At 40.4% G+C, this 24,838-nt stretch overlaps 3 protein-coding genes across 4 annotated transcripts in view; all 3 read left to right on the top strand.

Moving 5' to 3' along the window:
* The first annotated feature begins 5,840 nt into the window (after nt 1–5,840).
* LOC134076975 (high affinity immunoglobulin alpha and immunoglobulin mu Fc receptor-like) lies at nt 5,841–8,331 on the top strand. The gene is made up of 5 exons (XM_062532304.1): nt 5,841–5,988; nt 6,258–6,578; nt 7,050–7,130; nt 7,567–7,671; nt 8,216–8,331. Exons 1-5 carry the CDS (start codon nt 5,841–5,843, stop codon nt 8,263–8,265), a joined length of 705 nt encoding a protein of 234 aa, XP_062388288.1. The 3' UTR covers nt 8,266–8,331.
* Nucleotides 8,332–11,176: 2,845 nt separating this feature from the next.
* On the top strand, nt 11,177–16,285 carry LOC134083847 (CMRF35-like molecule 1). The gene is made up of 7 exons (XM_062539831.1): nt 11,177–11,630; nt 12,777–13,100; nt 13,344–13,421; nt 13,789–13,887; nt 14,217–14,321; nt 14,484–14,518; nt 14,812–16,285. The coding sequence occupies exons 1-7, from the start codon at nt 11,591–11,593 to the stop codon at nt 15,361–15,363; spliced, it is 1,233 nt and encodes a 410-aa protein (XP_062395815.1). The 5' UTR covers nt 11,177–11,590; the 3' UTR covers nt 15,364–16,285.
* Nucleotides 16,286–21,057: 4,772 nt separating this feature from the next.
* LOC134083821 (CMRF35-like molecule 8) overlaps nt 21,058–24,838 on the top strand; it is a 10,914-nt gene continuing 7,133 nt past the window's right edge. Inside the window, exons 1-5 of one of the 2 annotated variants that reach the window (XM_062539830.1) lie at nt 21,058–21,571; nt 21,711–21,800; nt 22,097–22,420; nt 23,221–23,304; nt 23,628–23,726. In XM_062539830.1, the coding sequence (XP_062395814.1) occupies nt 21,761–21,800; nt 22,097–22,420; nt 23,221–23,304; nt 23,628–23,726 (547 nt within the window). In that variant the 5' untranslated portion in view covers nt 21,058–21,571; nt 21,711–21,760. Of the gene's footprint in view, nt 21,578–21,704; nt 21,801–22,096; nt 22,421–23,220; nt 23,305–23,627; nt 23,727–24,838 lie in introns of both variants that reach the window. The other variant, XM_062539829.1, reaches the window with a different exon arrangement.

The following is a 24,838-nucleotide window of genomic DNA, read 5'->3' as shown; positions in this document are numbered from 1 at the left end:
TCTGTAAATTGCTCAGCCCCAAAGTATACCTCCACCATGGTTCTTATATTGCCATTTGCAGGGCAGTCAGGCCTACACAACCATGCAAGTCATGTCGAGCATGTCAGCTTGCTGTGGTGAGATATACATCAAAATGTAAGAATTTGTATAGTATGCTTTTTACATTTTTATTATTTAAAAATCTAAATCAAATCAAGGCAAGCTTTTATACATGATGTTGTGGCAGATCTGGGTAGCCTAGACTGTGCTGAAAAAAAAAAACAATATATAGCATGTGTGAATGGCACTTACAATGACCAGGATAAATGCTTCTAACTAGAGGTAGTGAAAATGCCCTTAAAACAATCAAGGGCTCATAGGGTTAAACCCTCTGTCTCCCCTCAGTCTTTGTCAGTCATTATTCTAGTCATATCCTTTCATGGTTGTTGTTGTTGTTGTTGTTGTTGTTGTTGTTGTTGCTCTTGTGATTTATTCACGTTGGAAGATTATTTTAATTCTAAAATGGCCTTCCCTCGCCTTGCCCTGCATTTGGGTTCCACACTCCCAGCAATATCGTGACAAACATTGCATGCACACTCTATTTTCTTCACAGGTCATCTTCTATACCTGTATGTTATTTTTATGGCTACTCTGGTTTTACTTGGTGTGCTGATAATGACCTTCAAACTGATGAACAGAGGAGCCAGGATGAATAGAGGTAGAACACACACACAAACTCATACTCATGCACATAACACACACGCACACACATGCAATGCGCACACGCACCCACCCACCCAACCCCCCCCACACCCACAAACACACAAACAAACAGGTCAAAGAGAATGAGAGAGAGAGAGAGAGAGAGTACACACACTGTACTGTATGTGGTATGTATGTCACATTACTGTGTTCTACATTAGAGTGTGTGTGTGTGTGTGTGTGTGTGTGTGTGTGTGTGTGTGTGTGTGTGTGTGTGTGTGTGTGTGTGTGTGTGTGTGTGTGTGTGTGTGTGTGTGTGTGTGTGTGTGTGTGTGTGTGTGCGCGTGTGGGTGTGTGTCTCTCTTTCTCTCTCTCTCTCAGAAATACCCTGTGGCTTTTAGTTCAGCTGAAGTTTCCTGTCTTTGCAAAAGACTTGACCTCATAAAATATAATTTAAAGGTTAGTGCAAACTAATCCCACATACATATCTGTCACAGAATAAAACCATCAAATGCACTAAGACAAAGTGCCACACACAGAGAGGACGAGATTATTTGAGAGAGCGAGAGAGAGAGAGAGAGAGAGAGAGAGAGAGAGAGAGAGAGAGAGAGAGAGAGAGAGAGAGAGAGAGAGAGAGAGAGAGAGAGAAAGTCTGATACAGTTGTGTCAGATGCTGGTTTGAGTCGAGATGGCAGGTGACCAAAGATAATTTCCAAATGTTACTCTATCCAGGTGGTTGAAACAACCAGGACTAGAGCTCACTCTACACAGCACAGATAGACCTATAGCAACACAAACGGTATAGTCACTGAGGATCCAAAAGCTGTGTGAAACTTTATCAGCAAGATAAAAGTAGGGGTGAGTTGCTTTTGAGAATTCTGAATACTGACATAATTGATACTGATAGGATGACTTTTATAATTTCATTGATTTAACTTATTGTATCTATCATGTTTTGTAAAACATCAGTGTATTCCCCCTATCCACATGATAGACATTGTGTAAACAAAAAGGAGGCTATATGAATACTAACTATTTAATTAATGTGTTTTTGCCACCTACTTGCAAATGTATAGAGCACAATAATCATATGGTTTGCGTACCCTATAGCCTTTTTTTGATTTACAATGGCCACTATCTGAAAGAGGTGAATATTTTAATAGTGATTGAGCAAGTGGCAAGGTATGATACATTATGCTAAATAGCTTTGCATGCATACCTTATGTAACAAGGACACTGCCAAGGTTTTGAGTAATGTGAGTACACACGTTAACATATCCTAGCTTACATCTCAGTGCTAATGTCAGTACACAAGTTAAAGGGAAACTATGCAGGTTTGGCGATTTCATTGCCGTTTTCGCTTTCGCTTTTCGTTTTCTCTGTTTTTTATGCTTGCAGATATCTCTGTAGAGCTTCCTCTACAGCTTTAGCATGTATATTTTACAAAATTTCTCAATCCATCAGTCTGCCTTTTCATAAGCGTGATCGTGAGGCTATAGACCTTCTGTTAGTTAGTTGACATATCCTAGCATACATCTCAGTGCTAATGTCAGTACACAAGTAAACATATCCCAGCCTACATCTCAGTACTTCTCCAACTTTGTTGACCTGCATGTACCCCATGCTGGAATAATGTTAGCATTTTAGCAACAATATTAGGATATTTACAGCAATTAGCTTACAGTGCTAGTTATGTAAAAGTAACATCTCCTACTCGCTCCCCTGCTGCAACTTTTATGTATGTAAATGAATGTGTGCATGTGTGCACCTGATTTTGTGTGTACTGTATATGTGTGTGTGCAGGGGCGCAGATGGGGGTGGGGACGGGGGGGATGTGTCCCCCTCAGATTCTCAGGCAAAAAAAAATAACACATCCATTCTTCTCTGTTACATTGCTCCGCGAGTATTAGTTACAGCGAGATGAGACCTTTATTGCACGAAAGAGCAGAAGTGGGGCTTTCCAATGATAATAGACACTTGTCTATACAATCAAGTAAGAACATTTTAAAAAATCATGAAATTAACCCTATGAGCCCGACGGATGCAAAGTGAGTCAAAAAACACACCCATTCTTCTTTGTTACATTGCTCCGCGATTATTAGTCACAGCGAGATGAGACCTATATTGCACGAAAGAGCAGAACCGGGGCTTTCCAACGAGACTAGACACTTGTCTGTACGATCAAGTATGAAAAATCACTAAATGTACACATATTCATTTATTGTATGGTCACACATGAAACAAATTACACAAAACTTAGAGGGTGCCATAATGATCCCATACTTTAAATTCTGTGCAGTTTTGAACCTGCAACCAAAGATACCTGAGATTACAATGCCTCATTCTTGCTTTTTCATTTTTGACTAAGTGGCACTATACATAAAATTAGTGGTTATGGAATGGGCTGACATGGCCCCATAAGACCAACATACGAAAAAAGAAAGGGGCTCCTCCCAGGTCTTAAAGTTCAAGTTTAAGATATTCACAAAAAACTGTGTCCCACCACCCACAGGCCAGTTGGTGTATAGGAACATGAATTATTTTATTGTATGGCCCCCCATGAACGGAATTTCATGAAACTTGGCATGCATTCAGAAAGTGTCACAGTGATCCTACACTGCCAATTACGATTACGATTGCGATTACGACACCTCATTTATTCCTTTTTAACCCTATGAGCCCGACGGACGCAAAGTGCGTCAAAAAACGCACACATTTTCTTTGTTACATTGCTCCACTATTATTAGTCACAGCGAGATGAAACTTATATTGCAGGAAAGAGCAGAACCGGGGCTTTCCAACGATACTGGACACTTGTCTGTACGATCAAGTATGAAAATAAAATTAAATGATGAAGTTAAATCAAAGTATATCATATTTACAGTCTATATTGCTCTGCGTTCACCGGCGCATCCAGAACTCTCGCTTAAATTACTCGCGGACCACGCATCGCACAGACATGACACGCATATCAAATGAAAGAGGAGAAGCAGAGCTTTGCATTGATACCAAATACATCGATCATTTCGTATGATAAAATAAGACGAAGTTACAAACAAATAATAATGTCATATATCTTTGGCTACCTTTACTCTCGTTTGATTTCCTCGTGAAATACAAATACAACCTTCTAGGCCATAAATCAGACGAAGTGACAGCAAAATAATAACTTCATTTAGCTCCACTTACCTCGTGTTTTTGTGTGGAATAGCCTATGTTCATAATCCAATGTTATCATGTGTTTCTCTATGACAAGTCACGTTCATAACACGGTTTTGAGATCCTAGCACACTCCTGTATGGTATCCAATTCAAGACTCATATTGCATCCAAATTTGTTTGACAAATAAACACTTTTTGCCTTTACTTTGTTCATTGCAATGCAGTAAAACAAATATTATAGAGAATCATCATCTGTGCACGTCATGTGTGCTACCGCAAACAAGTCATGTAAGATCAGCTAGTTTCACAATATGGAGTGCAAAAAGTGCCAAAAAGTCATTTTTTCATCACTAAATAAAAATTGCCATTTATTTCTGGAAGGCACACACCACATATTTCTGTAAATTGCTCAGCCCCAAAGTATACCTCCACCATGGTTCTTATATTGCCGTGTTCAGGACAGTCAGGCCTACATAACCATGTAAGTTTGGTCGAGATGTGAGCTTGCTGTGGTGAGATACACATCAAAATGTAAGAATTTGTATAGTACGCTTTTCAACTTTTTATTATTTAAAAATCTAAATCAAATCAATGCAAGTATTTATACATGATATTGTGGCAGATCTGGATAGCCTAGACTGTGCTGAAAAAAACAATATGTAGCATGTGTGAATGGCACTTACAATGACCAGGATAAATGCTTCTAACTAGAGGTAGTGAAAATGCCCTTAAAACAGCTTAGGGCTCATAGGGTGTTAACTAGGTGGCGCCATACATGAAATTAGGGATTATGGTATGGGTTGATATAGCCTCTTACGGCAAACACACAATAAACATGTGGTCCTCCTAGACCCTATGATTCCTGAGATATTCACCGAAAACTGTGTCCCCCTCCTTTCAGGGGTCCAGTCCGGAGGGGGGGGCAACAGATCTAAACAAAAAACAATGGTTCCATGCTAATCTTGTGGGGCTACATGCACACCAAGTTTCGTGCACCCCGGTCTTTCATTGTCTCGGGACTCCTTGTCAGAAAATTGTGCATGTGAAAAAAGCGGCGGACACTTCTATGTCTGTTGCACGGCGGTCATAATAAACAGGCTACTGGTTTCCCTCAAGAGACTAGCATATTATATGCAATGTAAGCTTGCATTTACAGCATATACTGTATAGGCAGAATTGTTTCTACATTGAGTTCACTTTGTGACTTAATGTCTAGCTTGGACTGTTTTTGTAGTTTTTGTAGCAAGAATTTTCTTTGAATAGGGGACAGTTGGGAGGAAATTATTGAGTTTAATGTTATACAGATATTTATGCTGTCTTCATTGTTGTGATGTGGGTACCTTTTTTACACCTTTCTCGTGTAGTTTTCCTGCAGAGAGATTTGATTCATACTTGTGCTGTATGTTGAAAGTGCTAAGGCAGAAATGTGTCTTCCTCAGGGTGGAATTGAGATAACATCTCAGAAGAGAAGCTGGGTCCTATTGTGATTCAGAACTACGCTGCCAATCAGCCTCAGTGCTAAAAGGGGAAATGCCAGTAAAAAACGATTGTTTGTTTTAAGACGGCTGTTATATTTGAGATGAGGACATCCATCAAACTCATGTGTCTCTGCCTTAATGGTAAGAACCGTTTTATATACTGATGTCAATGCTTTTGGGAAGTCAATGTAGCACCCTTCCTGATTGGCCCTTAGATGTCTGTCTGATGTTTCTTGACAGTCTGATGTTTCTTTTCTCTCTCTCTCTCTCTCTCTCTCTCTCTCTATCTCTCTCTCTCTCTCTCTCTCTATCTCTCTCTCTCTCTCTCTCTCTCTCTCTCTCAGTGTTGAGCTGTGTGACCTGTGAGGATATCTTAGTCGAAGGATATGAGGGAGCAGATGCTGTCATCAGTTGTCCATATCAGAAAGGTTTTGAGTCCAACTCAAAGTACTTACTGAAAGGAGAGTTTAAAGATGGTGTTGAATTAATTCGGTCCCATGGCAAGGCAGAATGGACTCACATGGGGAGATTATCTCTGCAGGACAAGAAAGACGCAAATGTCTTCAATGTGACCATACGCAACCTGACACCAAAGGATGCAGGGATATACATATGTGCAGTGACCGTATTTAAAACACTGTATATAACCAGAGTGAAGCTCACAGTGGGTAAGTCACATGACATATTTTGGCACAGTTTTAAATTATTGATTATTGTATAAACAACACAGTGAAAACAGTTTTGTATTTATACATGTTACTCCTAAGTTTTTTCACTGTTCTTAATAACAAAGTGAAAATGATCTGTTTTGTGCTTGACTTATGGTTTGATCCCCTTGATCAGCATCAACAATGTGGAAGGCATGAGTTTTGTATGTCTTCAATATTTATACCTGTTGTTCATGTTATCCCTCCCTGTCATTCTGTCTCTCTATCAGAGTTGAGTTGTGTGAGGTATGAGATCACTGTGACAGGATATGAGGGAGAAGATGCTGTCATCAACTGCCCATATCCAAAGAGTAATGAGGCCTACCCAAAGTACCTACTGAAAGGAGAGTGTAATGATGTTGTTGAAATCATCTGGTCCACACACTGGAAAGAATGGACCCACAAAAAGAGAGTATCTTTGCAGAACAATACAAACAGACACATCCTCACTGTGACCATACATAGCCTGACACCAAAGGATGCAGGGATATATAGGTGTGGGATTGATGAACAAGGTACCCATTTCTTCACCAGAGTGAAACTCATAGTAGGTAAGTGCACATTAATACATTTGTAACATGTATAGACCATTCTAGAAAGTAATCACTTGTATTACTGACACTGATAATTCTAAATCAAAAAGTTCAGGTTTTTGTTTATGTTGATTACCACTGTAAAACCCAGCACAGCCCTTCACATTGACCACACTCCATTCTATATTACTGCACCTCCACAAATTGATACAAAAGTTAGAGCTGCTGCATCTTGACCTTGCTTGGCCACCATTCTGACAGAAGATATGATATATAAATAAACTGTAAAAGTCCTGGTTGCTGTGCCTTTATTTTTATTACAATCGTCCAGGTATGTAATAACTGTTTTAGAAAAACAATAAGCCGCATGTCAGAGGTTTTTTTCTCCGGGCTTGATGCTTACTTCTGTAGCTCTGAATTTCTGCATGTTTTAAGTCATTAAATTTCAACCTCTCATTTCAAATGTGTCTTTCTGTGTTGATAATGCAGCAACCCAACCACTCTCCCACATCACAGAGCCTGAGAGGACCACACGCTTTCAGTCTGATCCCACATCAGCTGCATCAGGCGGTGAGGCACTCATGCCCTTTTTAATTATCTTCAACAGTCAATATGTCTGACATATCAAACACATTCTACAGAAACTAAAAATGTACGACTGCCACCTTGTGGCTAAGGCAGTAAATTACTCTCCATGTCAAGCTAGCCTAAAGAAGCTGACATCATCAATCTATCAATCAATCTATCACAACACAAATTAAAGTTTACTCTTTCACTAACTGTACATGGGTTGTTGCACACACAAAGACACACACACACACACACACACACACACACACACAAATAGATGACAGACATACATAATAATAATAATTATAATAATAATAATAATAATAGTAATCATCATAATCATAAACACGTCTTCTATAACTATTAGACTGGAAGAGTACTGCTTAGTTGTCAGTTGTGCTGTTTTGAGCTTTACCTTCATTCTGTACTTCACTAGATCATCTTGTTCCTCTGTCTGGAGGCCTGGTTTCAGCTGTGGTGATGTTTGCTGTGGTTGTAGTGGCCTATAGACTGATGAAGAGCAGAGTCAATAGGAAGCAGGGTACGTCCACATGCATGCACACACACACACACACACACACACACACACACACACACACACACACACACACCAAAACAGTCCATACAAATGAATAATTGCAATAATGTGTTATGTTTTGAATATAGTTATGCACATTGGGGGAAATTAATTATTGGGGGAAATTTTTCCATCTATTGGTGAGATGGTATATTGCTGCAGACTCCAACTACACACACTCCAAGCACGATTCTCCTTTTGAGAATACTTTGATTTATTGGTGGAAGTAATTACACATGAATGAGCACATATTTTTTTTTAAGTATATAATTTTGGCCTTTTGCCTTTATTAGCTTTTATCATTCATATATAAATTCATATATTATTATATTATTATTATTTCATCATTAGCATCACCCACAGCTTTTTCCGAAAACATGTCACAAACACAAGTGAGTACATCCATTTTTTTAATGTGAGCACTTTTGATTTCCATTTGCATGTTTGACATTTGTTTATGGTGTGTCATCAGACTCATTGATTTTAATGTCTTTCCATTCTCCATTAGGACCCATGTGTGGGCTCCGAAATACAGCCTACATCTCCACATGCCACTGATGAACCCAACCAGAGTGACCAAAGGAGCAGTCCAGCACTGACCTCCATCTACGCCCTGGTACATTCAGCTCCTGATCAACACCCTGCCAGTGCTAAAGCAGCCAATCAGCTCGCTCAACCCACCACCTCCAACATGCAAACAGCCAATCATCTTCCTCAACCCACAGCCAGTGATGATATTTACTACCTTTTAACCTATCCAACGCTGGACTGAACTCAGGTGAGACTTCACAGCATTCAATTGGCATTCAAAACATTTTACACACATTCGCTCTGATATCCATCAGATGCTGCTCCTCACTCCATTTGTGTCAATTAGATGCTGAATTGTATTTCTTTATAGTTCATCACCGCCTCTGAAACTATGCACTGACATATTTGGGGTATTTGATGGTTCACTATTGTTTTCTTATATAGCTGGGCCGGGCTTTTATCTAGGGCCCAGCTATAAATGGAATATTGATATAAAATGGCCCATATTTTGAGGGTTTACAGTAATACTACAAATCATCAATCTCAATCAATATTTAATTTCCCATTTTCTGTAAGTGCATTTCAGTACTAATAGATGGTCATGTACTGTTACTGGTACTGTTTCCTCTAACATGTACTGTTTCCTGACAAAGAACAGTTCTTGTTGATTGATACAATAAAGAATACACACTTTTTTCCTCAGGAAAGTGCTGACAATGAAATTGATCCACAAGACTCCAACACCATCCAAAGGCTGAATCCCACCACCCCAACCTGTTGCAGTTTACCAGATCATGGAAGTCAACAACACCACCCAACCTGTTGCACTTTACCAGATCATGGAAGTCAACAACACCACCCAACATATAAACTGGTTGGGTGGCTGGGTGGTGTTTGAGTTCCAGGCTCTGCAACAGCACTTTACCAGAGCCTGGAACTCAAACACCACCCAACCAGTTTTAGTTAAGGCAAGCCACTACAGGTGAATAGGGGAAAAAAAATAAAGATATGTTCATGAAATTTTACCAGTTGAATACTCATATAAATAGGAGGTTTACAAAGCGCTTTTGCACACCTCTTTTGTGGGGACAGGTGCGTCGGAATAGGTTACCCAGTTGAACTTGTAAAAGATTCACCTGAGAAAGGTCCATGACCGAAACATTGTGAATTCTAAATAAATGTTTGCATGCTTAATGGAAAAAACATATTGCAAGTTACAATGTTTGCATGCTTAATGGAAAAAAAATATTGCAAGTATTCTTTAGTTTTATGTTTAAATATGCTAATTAGGCTAATTAAATGTGTGCTAATTTGCATATATTTTGATGCGAAGGATCTGACCATTGGAAAAACTGCATAGCATCATGTAGGAGAGACAGGGCTTTCCAACAGTGTCACACACAATATGATTTGGATCACGGTCCCGGTAGTACTGTACATGACACTTTAGAATGGGAACTTTTGGTAAAATTAGAAGAAATATGGTAACACTTTTCTTGACGGGTTCATTCATAACACATTCATAACAGCTGTCATGAACTGCACATGAAGCATTCGTGACTGATTCATGAAACGTGACTCAACATTCACACCAACACTTTCATAAATGTGGAAGACAAAACACCAAAAACTTGTCAAAATAAAAGTCCAAGTGTGGTTGCACAGTCTGTGTGTTGCACAAGGCAGGCTCAAAAGTGTATCACAAGAGAGGAGATAGGGGGAAAAGGAGTGGGTTCCTTTTTCACAAATGGGAAGAGTTAAATCACCTATTAGTTTTTCACCTTGTATGTTTCTGCAGAAAAACAATATTTCAGCTCGAAAGATGTTATTATGAGCGCATGTATAGATGCAGATCATTTTTTTGTTTGTTTGTTTTTAATCTAGCCAGTGTCTGGTGTTCAAAAAATAGAACATCCGGATATATTTCACAACATTTGTGGTGTACTCTGACAAGGAAAGGCTGACAAGCAAGCTGCAGACAGATCCGGGGACTCACTTCCCTGTGGGCAGTGGTGACATGCAATGTAAAGGTCTACTTAGATTACTTGTTGACATCAAACCAAGGAATGAGCACAAGTTTACTTGACTAAATTGTTCAGCCCCAAAGTCCCCCTTCACCATCTTTTTTTACATCGCCAGATTCATAACAATCATATGCAAACAGGCATGTTGAGCATGTCATGTATTAAAGGCATGTCAAGTGCATAGTCTCGGTTGAAAGCCCCAGTCCTACTCTTTCATGCAAAAGAGGTCTCATCTCGCTGCAACAGTTATGAAGCAATGTAACAGATTATAGTGGGTATGTCATTGTCAAGGTTTAACTGAAATTCCCTGCAGTTGAAGAAAAAAGCAGAATTACAGTGTGGTCAGAACCTTGTGGTTTTTAGCTTAACTGAAGCTTCCTGAAGTAATTATTCTCTCTCTCTCTCTCTCTCTCTCTCTCTCTCCATCTCTCCCTCTTTCACACACACACACACACACACACACACACACACACACAAACACACAATGTTAGATTTGTATTTTTTTCCCATCATCCATTCTTTCTTCTGAGTGAAAAACAAAAATACAAGCCCATTAACTCTCTCTATGACTGGTTGAGAAGATTAGATCAGATATTTTCCCTTGCATTTAAGAATTTGAATGAAGAACTTGTGCACAGTGAATTAAACTAAATGAATTCTCGTTGACTGGGTTGTTATTTGGTTAGAATGGATAAGGTAATAGTTTGTTTCATTGCCATTTAATCCCTAGGAATGGATGTCACTGGTGGTTACAACTTCATGAAGATGGCTGGTGAGAATACTAATCATAGCACGCCCCTTCCCACATCCCCCCTCTAGAAAAAAAATACTGCCCCTTGTGAGTAACACCAACGCTGTGGAAAGAACGGAAGACACTCAGACTGACGCAGAGTGGCAAGAGAGATGTGGCAGATAGTGTGAGAACAGTCAGACATCAGATAGACAGCCAATTGTTAAGGACAGAAAGTACACAGCATATGGTAGTGTCCATCTCTCAGAGTGTCTGAAACAATCTCAGGAGCTCAGACAGGACTAAGGGTCGGAGATGTCGTCATCACCAGGCAATCTGAACATGTCAATAATCAGGAAGATAAAGCAACTTTCCTTGGTGAGCTGGATGGAGAGTGTTGACAGAAAAGTCACAAATAGGTTTTAAAGCATCTGTACAGCAGATCTGTAATATTATGTCTGATGAGCTTATTTGTATTAATTGTATCAGAGACAATATTTGATTCATGATGTATGTGATGATTGTTAGTCAGATCTAGAGTCATAGTGTGTGAGACTGCTATAGATTAAATCAGGGAGGAAGAAGACTTATTCATGAAATGGAAATTCCCATCAAATTCACACTCCTCTCCCTTACTGGTAAGAGCTTTTTGATGACATTGTTGGTAGACAGAGAGTGGGATATGTTGGTTTGTGCCTCTTTTTGAGCTTGTGTGTGTGTGTGCGTGCGTGCGTGCGTGCGTGTGTGTACTGGATGTGTGTCTCTGTGCTGATGGAAATGGTGTGATTTTAAAATATTTTTTAAAACCTCCTTGTCTCTGCTGACCTGGTAATGCTCAATATCAAAGTATACTTGCGTTAGTTTGTGAGAGATGGTATGAATGCATTGCATGGTGCATTTTGGGATATATAAATTAGAACCAAATTTTGTGTTGTTTACTGTCTTTTCTCTATATCTCATTATATCTCTCTCCCATACTCTTTCACTGTCTCTCTCCATCCTTCTCACTTTCAAAAAGAGATCATTAGCGATCTCGAGCCACAGTGACGTCCAGCTGCACCAGGTTAATTTTGACAGTTTGAAGCTTTGGCTTTATTTTCGCAGAGAGAACGCATCATACTATAAATACATTCATTACAAAACCATACGACACTGAAATTTGCCCTTTGAAAATAATTTAAAATACATAATTCATAAATGTTGCGTTCGCCAAAGAGAAAGTATAATCATCTCCTATAGCTATTCTAAGCCATCAAATGTGTCAATATATGCTACATCACAGCAAATAGGCTGCGCATGTACAGGAAAGGTGTTATGTCCGAGATAGTCCATAAATTCAACTCATCAACTTTGTAATCCACCCGCGATTTACTGCTGCACAGTGCTATGCCGCCTGAAAAACTTGCGTACGCGAGTTCAGACTAGACATGAGATTTGAGCTTATAGCACCGATCATGTTCACATTGATAAATGCCATACTTTGCGTGGAAACAAGCGTACGCCTGTTTTATGCCTGTTTTTGGTCATACGCACGTTTCATAAATGAGGGCCACTATCTCTCTCCATTTCTCTCACTCTCTCTCTCCATTTCTCTCACTTTCACTCTCTCTCCATCTCTCACTTTCTCTCTCTCTCTCTCTCCAAATCTCTCTTACTTTCTCTCTCTCTCTGTCCATCTCTCTCCAAATCCATTTCACTTTCTCTGTCTCTCTGTCCATTGCTTTATCACTTTCACGTTCTCAAATTCCAACTTTATGTATCTCTCTCATTCTCTCTTTTCTCAGTGTTGAGCTATGTGAAGTGTAAGGATATCACAGTGACAGGATATGAGGGAGGAAATGCTGTCATCGACTGCCCATCTCAGGAGGGTTTTGAATCAAACATAAAGTATCTACTGAAAGGAGAGTTTAAAGATGGTGTTGAAGTCATCCAGTCCACAGGTCGGAACATATGGACCCACAAAGAGAGAGTATCTTTGCAGGACAAGAGGGACAGACACATCTTCACTGTGACCATCCGTAAACTGACCCCAGAGGATGCTGGGATATATGGATGTGGAGTTAAGAGATGGAAGGAAGATCTTTATACCAGAGTAAAGCTCACAGTTGGTAAGTCACGCAAATGTGGAAATTATTTTATTGTCTGGTGTCTGGTGTGTGTGTGTGTGTGTGTGTGTGTGTGTGTGTGTGTGTGTGTGTGTGTGTGTGTGTGTGTGTGTGTGTGTGTGCGTGCGTGCGTGCGTGCGTGCGTGCGTGCGTGCGTGCGTGCGTGCGTGCGTGCGCGTGTGTGTGACAATAAGGAACTTAACATACTATTCTCTCTCTCTCTCGCTCTCTCTCTCTGGTTCATAGTTAGAAAACCCAACAATCCAACAGCTGCCATTCCCAAAGTCACTGCAGAGGACACTGTTGCTCTCCCCAGCACACTAGGTAGGCTGATAGCTACAGTTACTTCATGATGAAGCTAATATAGTTAAAGCTTCACCTTATTAAAGAGTAATCATTTCAGTTATCATAATTATACAAATTATACTATGGAAAAGGTTACACAAAATGTGATTAATCTGATCCAAGGATATAATTGTTAGTATTACAAGTTTTATTTGATGGGGGATTTTTTTTTATATCCATATGCAGGTACCATTAATCTTTTTGTATCAATTCTGAGGTGGAACTAAACCAGACACAGAGGGGATATGTGGAAACTAAGAGAGCTGCTGCACTGTGGTCTTTTTCACTTCTCTGTCTCCTCATCTCAGAGCCATGTTTATTTTTAACCATTAATTTCCTGTGTCAGTGTCCACCCATAACACAACAACCAGATGGCTGTCCAACATCACAGAGTCTGAGAGGACCAAACATTTTCAGTCTGATCCCACATCAGCTGCATCAGGCGGTGAGGACAGTCTTCATCATATGTTTTATTAGTTGGGGGGTTGTAGAACACACACACACACACACACACACACACACACACACACACACACACACACACACACACTCACACACACACACACACACACACACACACACACACACACACACACACACACACACACACACACACACACACACACACACAGACACACACACACACAGTCAGGCAAATATCCTGCATAATAATAATTGTATGAAAAGCGGTCATATCATATCCTATAGACCTCTGATCAATTGTTCTTGATCTGCTGTGCTATTCTTTTTCTTTTACTACAATTATTCCCACAGGTCATCTAGCTTATCTCTCTGGGGGTCTTGTTGTTGCCGTGGTGATAATTGCTCTGCTGGTAGTGACTGTTAGGCTGATCCAGAGAAGGGCTGAGAAAAACAGAGGTACACACACACACACACACACACACACACACACACACACACACACACACACACACACACACACACACACACACACATACACACCAAATCAGCCCATACACCAAAAATGAATAATTGAATGTTTACATTTTGGCCTGATTTAACATTTTATTTCATCTTTAGCATTACCCACACCTCTATCTGGAAACACCAGACCAGTGAGTACATTCATTTTTGAATTGTTGTAATTATTTTATTATCCGTATTGTATGTTGTTTTTCCCCCTTCCTCTATAATACAATGTATGTTATCGCATTATTATCTTATCTTAACATATCTTGTTCCTTCATTATTTCTGTAATCTCGGCTTCATTGAAAATGAGGGCTACCCTGATTGACTCTCCGAGAATAAATAAAGGTTGAATGAATGAATGAATGAATGAATGTGACGACATTTGCATCTGCATGTTTGTAGTGTACCATTATAATTTAATTCTTTTGGTTTTATTAGGACTCGTGTGTGTACTCAGAAATACAACCCCTTCATGCCTCTGATGGACCCAACCAGAGTGATCAACAGAACAGTCCAGCACTGACATCCGTCTACACCTTGGCAACACATCCAGCTCCTGCTCAACACCATGTCAGTGCTAAAGCAGCCAATAAGCTCCCTCAACCCCCCAACTCTGACAAGCAAGCAGCCAATCATCTTCCTCAACCCACCACTGGTGGTGATGACATTTATTACCTGGCAACCAATCAGCACTGTGAGTCTGGCCCTGCAACTGCCATCACTGGCAGTGATGACATCTATTCTCTAGCAACAAACCCAACACCGTTTCTGCAGACAGGTGCATCTGCATCCTTAGCAACCAATCATAAGCTTCAGTTTGACCCTGCCAACTACTCCAGCATCACCTTGGCCAAAGAGAATCCAGATGGTTCTGAATATGAAACAGTTGTCTTCAGTGATGAGCCAATTGCCTCTGATTCTGCCTCAGTCAGTTTCTCCAAATGTGGCCCCTTTCCCAAGCTAGAAATGGGTGGAGATCTTAGCCAATAGCAAGTGGTAATAGACATTTTAATTTTTACCTGTTTCACTGGAATTAGTTAATCAAATTTTCATCAAGATATGAAACCAGTTGGTTAATGGAACAGAAATGCAGCATATGTTGTTGTTACATTTATGTAAATACAATGTTTTTTTGGTTTTTTTTCCAGAGTTTACTGCACTTTACTTCAAATTCATCATATTTGATTTGTTAGAAAGATTCTCGGGACTCAGTCACCACATAAATGACGTTCTAAAACAATGTATTGAAACATCTGTGTTTCAAATGCTCAGCACAGTGTCAAGGTGTCTGTATGGCCTTCTCAGTTCCACCTGCGGTTTCCCAATAACACCAACAGGGTGCAGTGTTTTTGACTAGTTCTTCACAAATGAGGAAATCTGTTCATAATAGGTTCAAGTGTATTTTTTAGGTAAAATGATAATTATCGTAGTTCTAATGCTGAACTGGATGGAGTTTTCGACAGCAGTATGTGTGTTTTACACTGTGTTTAAAGGGAAACTATGCAGGTTTGGCGATTTCTTCGCTGGTTTCGCTTTCGCTTTTCGTTTTTGCTGGTTTTACGCTTGCAGGTATGTCTGCAGAGCTTCCCCTACAGCTTTAGAATGTATGTTTTACAACACTCCTCAATCGGTGAGTGTGCCTTTTCATGAGCATGATCACAAGGCTGGAGACTTTCTGTGTGTCAGTGCCACCAACTCAAACTGCAGACTCAAACTTGCAACTGTGGTTTTCCTACTGAGAGGTGCTAGGGGGAAGCAAGACAGCTGTCATTCAGCCCATAATAAGTCAAATAACCATTCCAATGACTCTGAAGCTGATCAGTTAAGGCAAATTAAGCTAATAAACTCGCATAGTTCAGCTTTAAGTATTTTTCCTTCACCATTAAACAAAATAAAACTATATTTTGCTCTATATGTTTTGGTTTTCCTTTGAACTTGTTGATGTACATGTAGATGAAACATGTACATGCTTTTCGAAATGAATGAGTTCATGGCAGGGATCACCAAGCATTCTCAGTTACACCTGTTGTAACCTTAACATGTCTACAGGGGGCACCATTGTCGAGATGTTCACCCAAACACCACATAAATAAACAAGAATCACATATGAATGATTACTGTCATTATCCTGCTCAACTGTTATGATCATGTTCAGGGAAAAGTACTTCCCCTCTTTTATGTATCATAGGTTTTAGAGCAAGTAGACCTTTTCAATCTGTCCCTGGATACATTTTTCATTTTTGACTAGGTGGCGCTATACATGAAATTAGTGGTTATGAGATGGGTTGGCTTGGCCTCTTAAGACCAACATACAAAATAAAGGTGGTCCTCCTAGGCCCTACGGTTTTCGAGATATTTAAAGAAAACTGTGTCTGGTCACTACAGCCAAGTTGAGATATAATAATATAAATGTATTTATTTCTCGAGATATTCCTCAAAAACTTTTTTGCCCTACCCTTCTTTTGGGGGTCCAGTTCGGCGGGGGGCGACGGATTGGAACAAAAAACAATGGCGAACAATAGAACAATAGAACAAAAAAACAATGGTGACATGTGGGGCTACATGCCAACCAAGTTTCGTGCACCCCAGTCTTTCAGTGTCCTGGGACTCCTTGAATCACTCATGCATGAATTTATGATGATTCATGTACCCATGCCTTATCAATTTACTCTTTGCTGCAATAGTCAGTATGTTTTTGTCTTGAGTTGAGTTGTTCAAGCCATGTTGTTACCTGCTAACATCTGTAGGGGGCACCATTATCATGGATTTGTTACATGCAAGAGAGCGAGAGCGAGAGAGAGAGAGAGAGAGAGAGAGAGAGAGAGAGAGAGAGAGAGAGAGAGAGAGAGAGAGAGAGAGGCACACACAAAGTGAGTGTGTCTTTTTCCTTTTTGTTTGTATACTACCGAGTTCAGTGTTGTTTTCTGCACTGCAGGAAATGCCTCGGAATGGACATGATTAGGTACATCTATGAAAGGGTCAGAATCCACAACTTGAAATGTGTGTGAGTGTGTGTGTGTGTGTGTGTGTGTGTGTGTGTGTGTGTGTGTGTGTGTGTGTGTGTGTGTGTGTGTGTGTGTGTGTGTGTGTGTGTGTGTGTGTGTGTGACAGAGAGAGAGTGCTGAATAAATTGTACACCCTGTGGTTTAACTGAAGGTCCTTGCAGCTAAAGGACAGCACAGAGGCACTATAGCAACAATGTGGTCAGAACACCTTGTGGTTTTATAGTTCAACTGAAACTTCCTGCAGCCTTAGTCTTCACAATGCATCCAGAGTCACCCCCCCCCCCCCCCACACACACACACACACACACTTAACATAATGTTAAATATGTGTTTTTCAGTCTATTTCTGTCATTCGTTTCTTCGTTCTGAATGGTAAATAAAACTCCAGGCCCAATTGCCCTGTTCTTAGCGCTCTCTGATTGGTTCAGATTGATCTGATTGGTTTCTTACATCACACTGGTAGTTATTAGACTGAAGGTCATGGTGGTGGATTTTCGTCATGAAGATGAACATGGGCTGGACAGAACGGCAGCCAGTTCACATGTGCTCCTTAAATCTCCTCCTGACACAGATTGAAACTGTGAAGAGAACGGAAGACCCGAGACGCAGAGCAAAAAGACGTACTGTGTTGCCAACCAGACATCAGAGAGAGGCAGAGAGAGAGAGAGAGAGATGTACTGAGAGAGCAAGGTGCAGGGTGCTGTGTTGGTAAAAATAGGCTAGCAGCCTAGCAGTGTGAGAAAGAGAGAGAGAGAGAGAGAGAGAGAGAGAGAGAGAGGTACAGAATGCTCTGTTGGTAAAAGATGGCCAACACAGTAACAACTGAGGAGAGTCAGTGACAGTTGTCTAAGTTAGTAGACTTATACGGTTGTTGGCTGCATGGACACATCTATTGCAAAAAGCAAATATTGCTTATAGTTCTTCTATGATCAGAATGGTCAGGGTAAGTTGCTTGCTTTCATTTGGGCGTGGATGTGTTTGGTGGTTATTAGTCGCCCTCAGGAAGGTCAACATGGGGTGATGAAAATAGCAGTGAGTTAACACCCCTACCCACATCCTGTCCTGACAGAGAGAACACAAAAGTCAGTTAAGACCCATGTTAAAACATTCACACTAAGACGACACGACTCATGTGAGACTGCGTTGCAGAAGTTAGCAAAGTTTGATCAAGATGGATGACATCATCCCTGCGCATTCTGGGCCCTGTGAGGAACTGAAAACATCAGGATGAGAAAAAAAGGCAATGCAATTGTAGTCAAAAATCTCCAGGCACACTCAAGGTGTGAGAAAACACTGCAGTTTTATTCACAATACCAGAAACAGGTCACTAGCCACATCACAGCTCTGATAACACTGTTCGGAGATAACTAGGGCAAGGCCCATCTTATACATGGTTAGTTACATTGTGGTAATACAAATCACATGGGTACAATGATCTTTTCCATATCTCCTCATGCAAAAATACAACAATACGTGAACACTTCTTGGACATAGCATGTGATCCACACACCATACACAAGTCTTGTGGGCACTCCAAATAAGTAAGATAATAGGTCTATACAATACATATACATCCCTCAGCATTTTCTGGTCGTAGCATGTTCTCTGTCAGGGTCTTCCTAATATTACTGCCTCTAGCAGAATACCCTTAGCTCGTGACAAAAGGGGGTTGCATGACCTTTATTAGAAAGTCATGACATGGAGAGAGCAAATGACAAAGACAAAGCTAAGTTGATGCACAGTATTGAATGTATAGAAAAGCATACAAATAATTATATGAAAATGTAATGCTAAATCACCTCTATGTAATACATGCTAATTAGTATTCACTTCTAAAACATAAGATTTGTTAGTAATCCCAAATTTCTACTACAAAAGCATATGAGCTGCATATGGACACATACTGTACTAGAAAAGCACCCACAAATATCCACAATCACAAACACACACACACACACACACACACACACAGTCCACTTCTTCATTTGTACAATTATAAATAAAGAAGTAAACTGTGTCTGTGTTTGTGTGTGTAAACTGTGTGTGTGTGTTTGTGAAATATCCTATGAGAAATTGGTCAAATTCAAATAAAGACAAGAGAGTGTGTGTGTGTGCGTGCGGGCGCGTGTGTGTGTGCTTGTGAATGTGTGTGTGTGTGTGTGCGCCTCTCAGTGTTGAGCTGTGTGAGGTGTGAGGAGATGGGGGAAATTCCCCTTATTTATTTATTTATCTGGTATACTGTTGCATCTTGTACATGCCTGTAGCTTACTTACTGTGCTGCTTGCTTCTTGTTTGTCTGATGTCTGGTGTGTGCAGTTCAGTGTTCCTGTTCTGTTATGTTATAGAACGAAATGTAATGTCATGCTTCTGCAATGTATGTCTGTGTCAAGTCTCTTGTGCATTCTATCTTATCTTATCTTATCTTATCTATTCATCCCGGTGACACTTCTTGTAGTGTTTCATGGTGTGGTACCTCTCACTGCAGGGCACAACACAAAGGCCGACCACACACTGCCTACACCTATATTTTGCCTGACTGTGGCCTGACTGTAGATCTGCCACTTTTTTTTAAAGTTGACAGACATGCACATCACAAGGACATGAACACAAAAAAGAACACGCATTGTGCCATACTAAATGGTCAGGGAAGTAAAAAATCAACAGTGTAAATAATTACTAATAAATGGCAAGATGATGGAAATGATGATGGGAATGCAAATTTCTGTAGAAGGCTTTTTGCTGTAAAGATAATGAATCCCTATTCATCCAGGTGACACTTCTTGTAGTGTTTCATGGTACCTCTCATTGCAGGGCATAACATAAAAACCCACCCCACACTGCCTACAGACCGTGGCGCCTAGAGGGTTAAACTATCCCTCTCTTGTTCTCTCTCTCTCTCTCACTCTCTCTCTCTCTCTCTCTCTCTCTCTCTCTCTCTCTCTCTCTCTCTCTCTCTCTCTCTCACAGACACACACACACACACAAAATGTTAAAGATTTGCATGTCTGCAACCATTATCTGTTTCTTCTGTTTAGATCATTTTTATGTCTTTCCAGTTATGAATATGAATGAAGACGTTATGTGCAGCAGTGAATACAATTAAATTAATTGTCACCGACATTTGATGGAACTGGGTTGTTATTTGGTCAGAATGGAAAAGATACTAGTCTTGCGAAGAGTGTTGTTTCATTGGACTTTCCCCCTGGGCATGAGCATCACCCCGCGTACACACTGTCTCCGTCCGTCAACGGATCACGGAGGTTGGATCTGCCGTATGTGTATTTGCATACACGTGATCTGATTGGCTGACGGATCCGTCGCTGCCTGAAAAGTTGAACATTTCTCAACTTTCTTGACGGAGGCAACGGAGCTGAAGCGACGGACGGACCCACAATGCATTTCGAGTCCGCCCCATGCAAAGTGAATGAGATCCGTTGACGGACGGAGACAGTGTGAATGCGGGGTCAGTGATGGTCATTAGACTGGAGGTCATGAAGTTGAGCATGATCTGGTGAGAATAGCAGCCAGTCCACACCTCTCCCCACATCCCCTTCTGAAACACACTGAAACTGTGAAGAAAACGGAAGGACCAAGACGCAGATTAACAAGAGACATGTGACAGATAGTGTGTTGCCAGTCAGACATCGAATAGACATAGAGAGCAAGAGAGAGAGAGAGAGAGAGAGAGAGAGAGAGAAATGTACCTGAGAGCAAGGGACAGAATGTTGTGTTGGTAAAAGTAGACTAGCAGTCCAGACGTTTCGCACAAAGAAAAGAAAAGGTGTGAGAGACAAAAAAACTAATCAATAGACACACTTCAGAACAACAGAGGGAGGGTGTGAGAGAGAAAATCATTGTTAGATATAGAGGAAGTCAGCGAGAGGATTAAGGGATGGTAAAACAAATAGAGGGAGAGGTACAAATATAATTCAAAATATGGACATCAAAGAGACAGAGGATTGAAAGTGATGTGGAAGTGAGAGAGTCAGTGACAAGTGTTTAAGTCAGTGAATTGGTTAGTAAAGACAGAAAATACACCAAAGTGGTGGCCATGTCTCAGAGTGGCTGAAACAATCAGGCATCTCGTTTCATCAAAATGACTCTTCTCAGCTGAGACAGGACTAAGGGTCACAGATGACATCATTACCAGGCGATCTGGACAACGAGTCAAAGAAACAACATTATGTGGCAAGGTAAAGGTAAGCTGAATGGAGAGAGTTGATTTGAATAAAGACAGATCTTTGACATTTCTTTTGATGAGCTTTTTTAATGAATTGTTTAAGACACAATATTTGATTTATGATGTATGTGATGATTGTTGGTCAGATCTAGAGGTTGAGACTGCTATGGATTAAAACAGCAAGGAAGAAGACTTATTTGAAATGAAAACGTCCATCAACATCATAATCCTTTCCCTTACTGGTAAGAACTTTCATATTTTCATGACATTGTTGATAGACAGACTGTGATATGTTGGCTTGTGCCTCTTTTTGAGCTTTTGTGTCTTTGTGTGTGTGTGTGTGTGTGTGTGTGTGTGTGTGTGTCTGTACGCTAGCTGACCCAATGCACTGCCTCAGTTTTCATATTTGCAGTAAGGGATGGTGTACAAATTAGAGCCCTTTGTGTTGTTACTTACTCTTGATCTTGCTCTCTTTCTCTCCATCCCTCTGTCTTCATTTACCCTTCCCTTTCTCTCTGATTTTCTGTCTGTCTGTAAGTGTTGCGCTGTGTGAGCTGTGAGGACATCACAGTGAATGGAAATGAGGGGGGAAATGCTGTCATCAACTGTCTATCTCAGAAGGGATATGAGTCCTACTCAAAGTACCTGCTGAAAGGAGAGTATAAAGACCGTGTTGATGTCATCCGGTCTGATGGCCAGGCAGTATTGACTCACAGAGGGAGAGTATCTCTGCAGGACAAGAAGGACACAAACAAGTTCATTGTGACCATCCGTAACCTGACCATAGAGGATGCTGGGACATATGGGTGTGGAGTTGACAAATGGTTCGAAGATTTGTATACCACAGTGAAGCTCACAGTAGGCAAGTTACATACTGTATATGAACATGTCACATTTAGATAACCCTTAGAAGTACTCAGTTATTGTACTGACAGAGAAGATGATACTCTAAGGTATTATTTCTAAATGTTACATGTGTTGCTTCTTGGTGTTTTATCATTTATAATAAAGCAGCTATGGGCCTGTGCTGAAAGGTGCCTGGTTTGATCAACTGGACCAGGAGAGAAATGGGGGAGTGAGGAGTGAATAAACATCTGTTTCCTCAACATCACACTTGAGGGTTCCTTGTCCACTTAAAGCAATGACTTAGACTCAACCCAAGAGCCCATATAACCTGTAGCAGCAGGCATGGGCACCACGTCAAAATAGACGACTATTTTAAACCACTAACAAGTCACAACATACTGTAGCATTAAACTTTGGTGTAAAGCTTATTTGAGCCTTGGCAGTGATTCAGGAATTTTAAATTATTTTGAAATAGCACAATACCCGCGGATTAAAACCTACAATATTAGCCATTTCATTGCAAATATAAATGATTGAATTGATGATATACTTGGGGATGGTTTACAGTGCTATGTTTACAGTAATCATCGGCTGGCGGGCTTGATCTGTGTGTGACACCCCTGATCATTGATTGAATTCCCTTCTGCTTTCCTACCACAGTGTTTATTGTCTGTATTGTGCTCACTGCTCCTAAGAAATAAGATAAAGTCAAAAGTTGCATTTATTTGTGTACTGAAATGCATGTGTGTGTGTGTGTGTGTGTGTTTGACAATAAGAAACTTAATATGAAATTTTGTCTCTCTTTCTGGCTCTTAGATAGGAAGCCCAACAAACCAACACCTGCCATTCCAAAAGTCACTGTAGAGGTCTCCACAGCTACTCTCTCAAACACTGTATCAGGTAGGCTGATGAAGTTACAGCTTCTTCAATAGTCAGTTGACATTCTGTTTTGAACAAGATATTACACAAAACCTGATTCAAGGATATTACTAGTAGTATCAGGTATGTAAGATGAATTTGATTGGACAAATGTTTAATAATCGTTTGCAGACACCTTTAATCTTTTGATATAAATTCTGAGGTGGAACTAAACCAGGCACAGAGGGAATGTGTGGGAATAAGAGAGCAGCTGCAATGTGGTCTTTTTCACTTCTCTTTCTCCTCATCTCGGAGCTGTGCGTTTATTTTTAACCTTCCATTTCAAATGTGTCTTTCTGTGTCAGTGTCCACCCATAACGCAACAACCAGACCGCTGTATAACATCACAGAGTCTGTGGGGACCAAACACTTTCAGTCCGATCCCACGTCAGCTGCATCAGGCGGTGAGATCTTTGTAACACATTTAGCTTATTTTTCATTTCTTACACACACATACTCTCTCTCTCTCACTCTTAGTCCGTGAGCCAGAGGGGTTGGTCGTTACCGAAAAGGTGGCAAAGGCTACCATACCTTTTCTGAAAGCCTGGAATCTCAGCTTTTCAATGATGTATGATGGCCATCTGACAAGAGTAGCTGTTTTGAGTTATGACACATAATGTAAACTAAGGTTGAAGAAATAATGCGTATAAATCAAGCAGAACACTGAAATATTTTATTTTGTTATGTTTGGTATCATTTTAAAGGGGAGACTCTGAGCTTTCATTTAAATCCTTTTGTGAACATTTTGGATAAGTACAGCCAACCCTGGAGCTCTTCAAACCTTTAATCACACACATTTTCCTGCCATTTCCTTGCCATCTTTTGTCTTTTAATCCTGTGGCACCTGACTTGACTTTCCGTCTTATATCAGACATGGCGCTTTTTCAAAGACATAAACAGTAGTGTACTATTACCCTTAGGCTAATTTGTTGATATGTCGAGTTGAAAGTCTGAGGTAAATATATTTGAAATAATAATTATTGATACAGATCATTTTGAAAAAGTTGTTATACAGTGCAACACACTGACATGAGGAGTGACACAGTCCCTCTTCCATGAGCAGGACAGAAACTCAAGTACTGCTTGTGGACCAATGGAGACATTGAACCAGTCTATGGAGAGCTGCAAGTCACCATCTTGGTCCAGTCTAGACCACCCATGCTCAACTGGGGAAGGAACTTCAGGGTTGTTCTCGAGGCATCTTCTCCAGATAGCACCTTGATAGTTAGCTCTGAGACCGTGCTTCTTGAGAGAATCTGAGTATGGAGTTAACTGCCAGGATTCTACGCCTTTCTTTGCACAAAAAAAGTGCATACCTCATTTCATTGATGTTGGTGATTCTGGACTCGGAGCTGTACATTTGACATGTGAACTCCTTTAAGGCTGCATACAACTCAGGTGTCATTGCCCAGTCTGCCCCAATCTTCTGAAAGGTCTCACAGAAGTTTTCATTCTTCTGAAAAAGTTTTAGGGCTGACACTTTACCATGGCCTGCAAATGCACTTACAGTGTCGCA

This window comes from Sardina pilchardus, chromosome 1 (genome assembly GCF_963854185.1).
Source record: "Sardina pilchardus chromosome 1, fSarPil1.1, whole genome shotgun sequence".
Classification (NCBI taxonomy): Eukaryota; Metazoa; Chordata; class Actinopteri; order Clupeiformes; family Clupeidae; genus Sardina; species Sardina pilchardus.
Note: the sequence above shows the minus strand (reverse complement) of the source record. Positions and strands in the feature narration are given on the sequence as shown.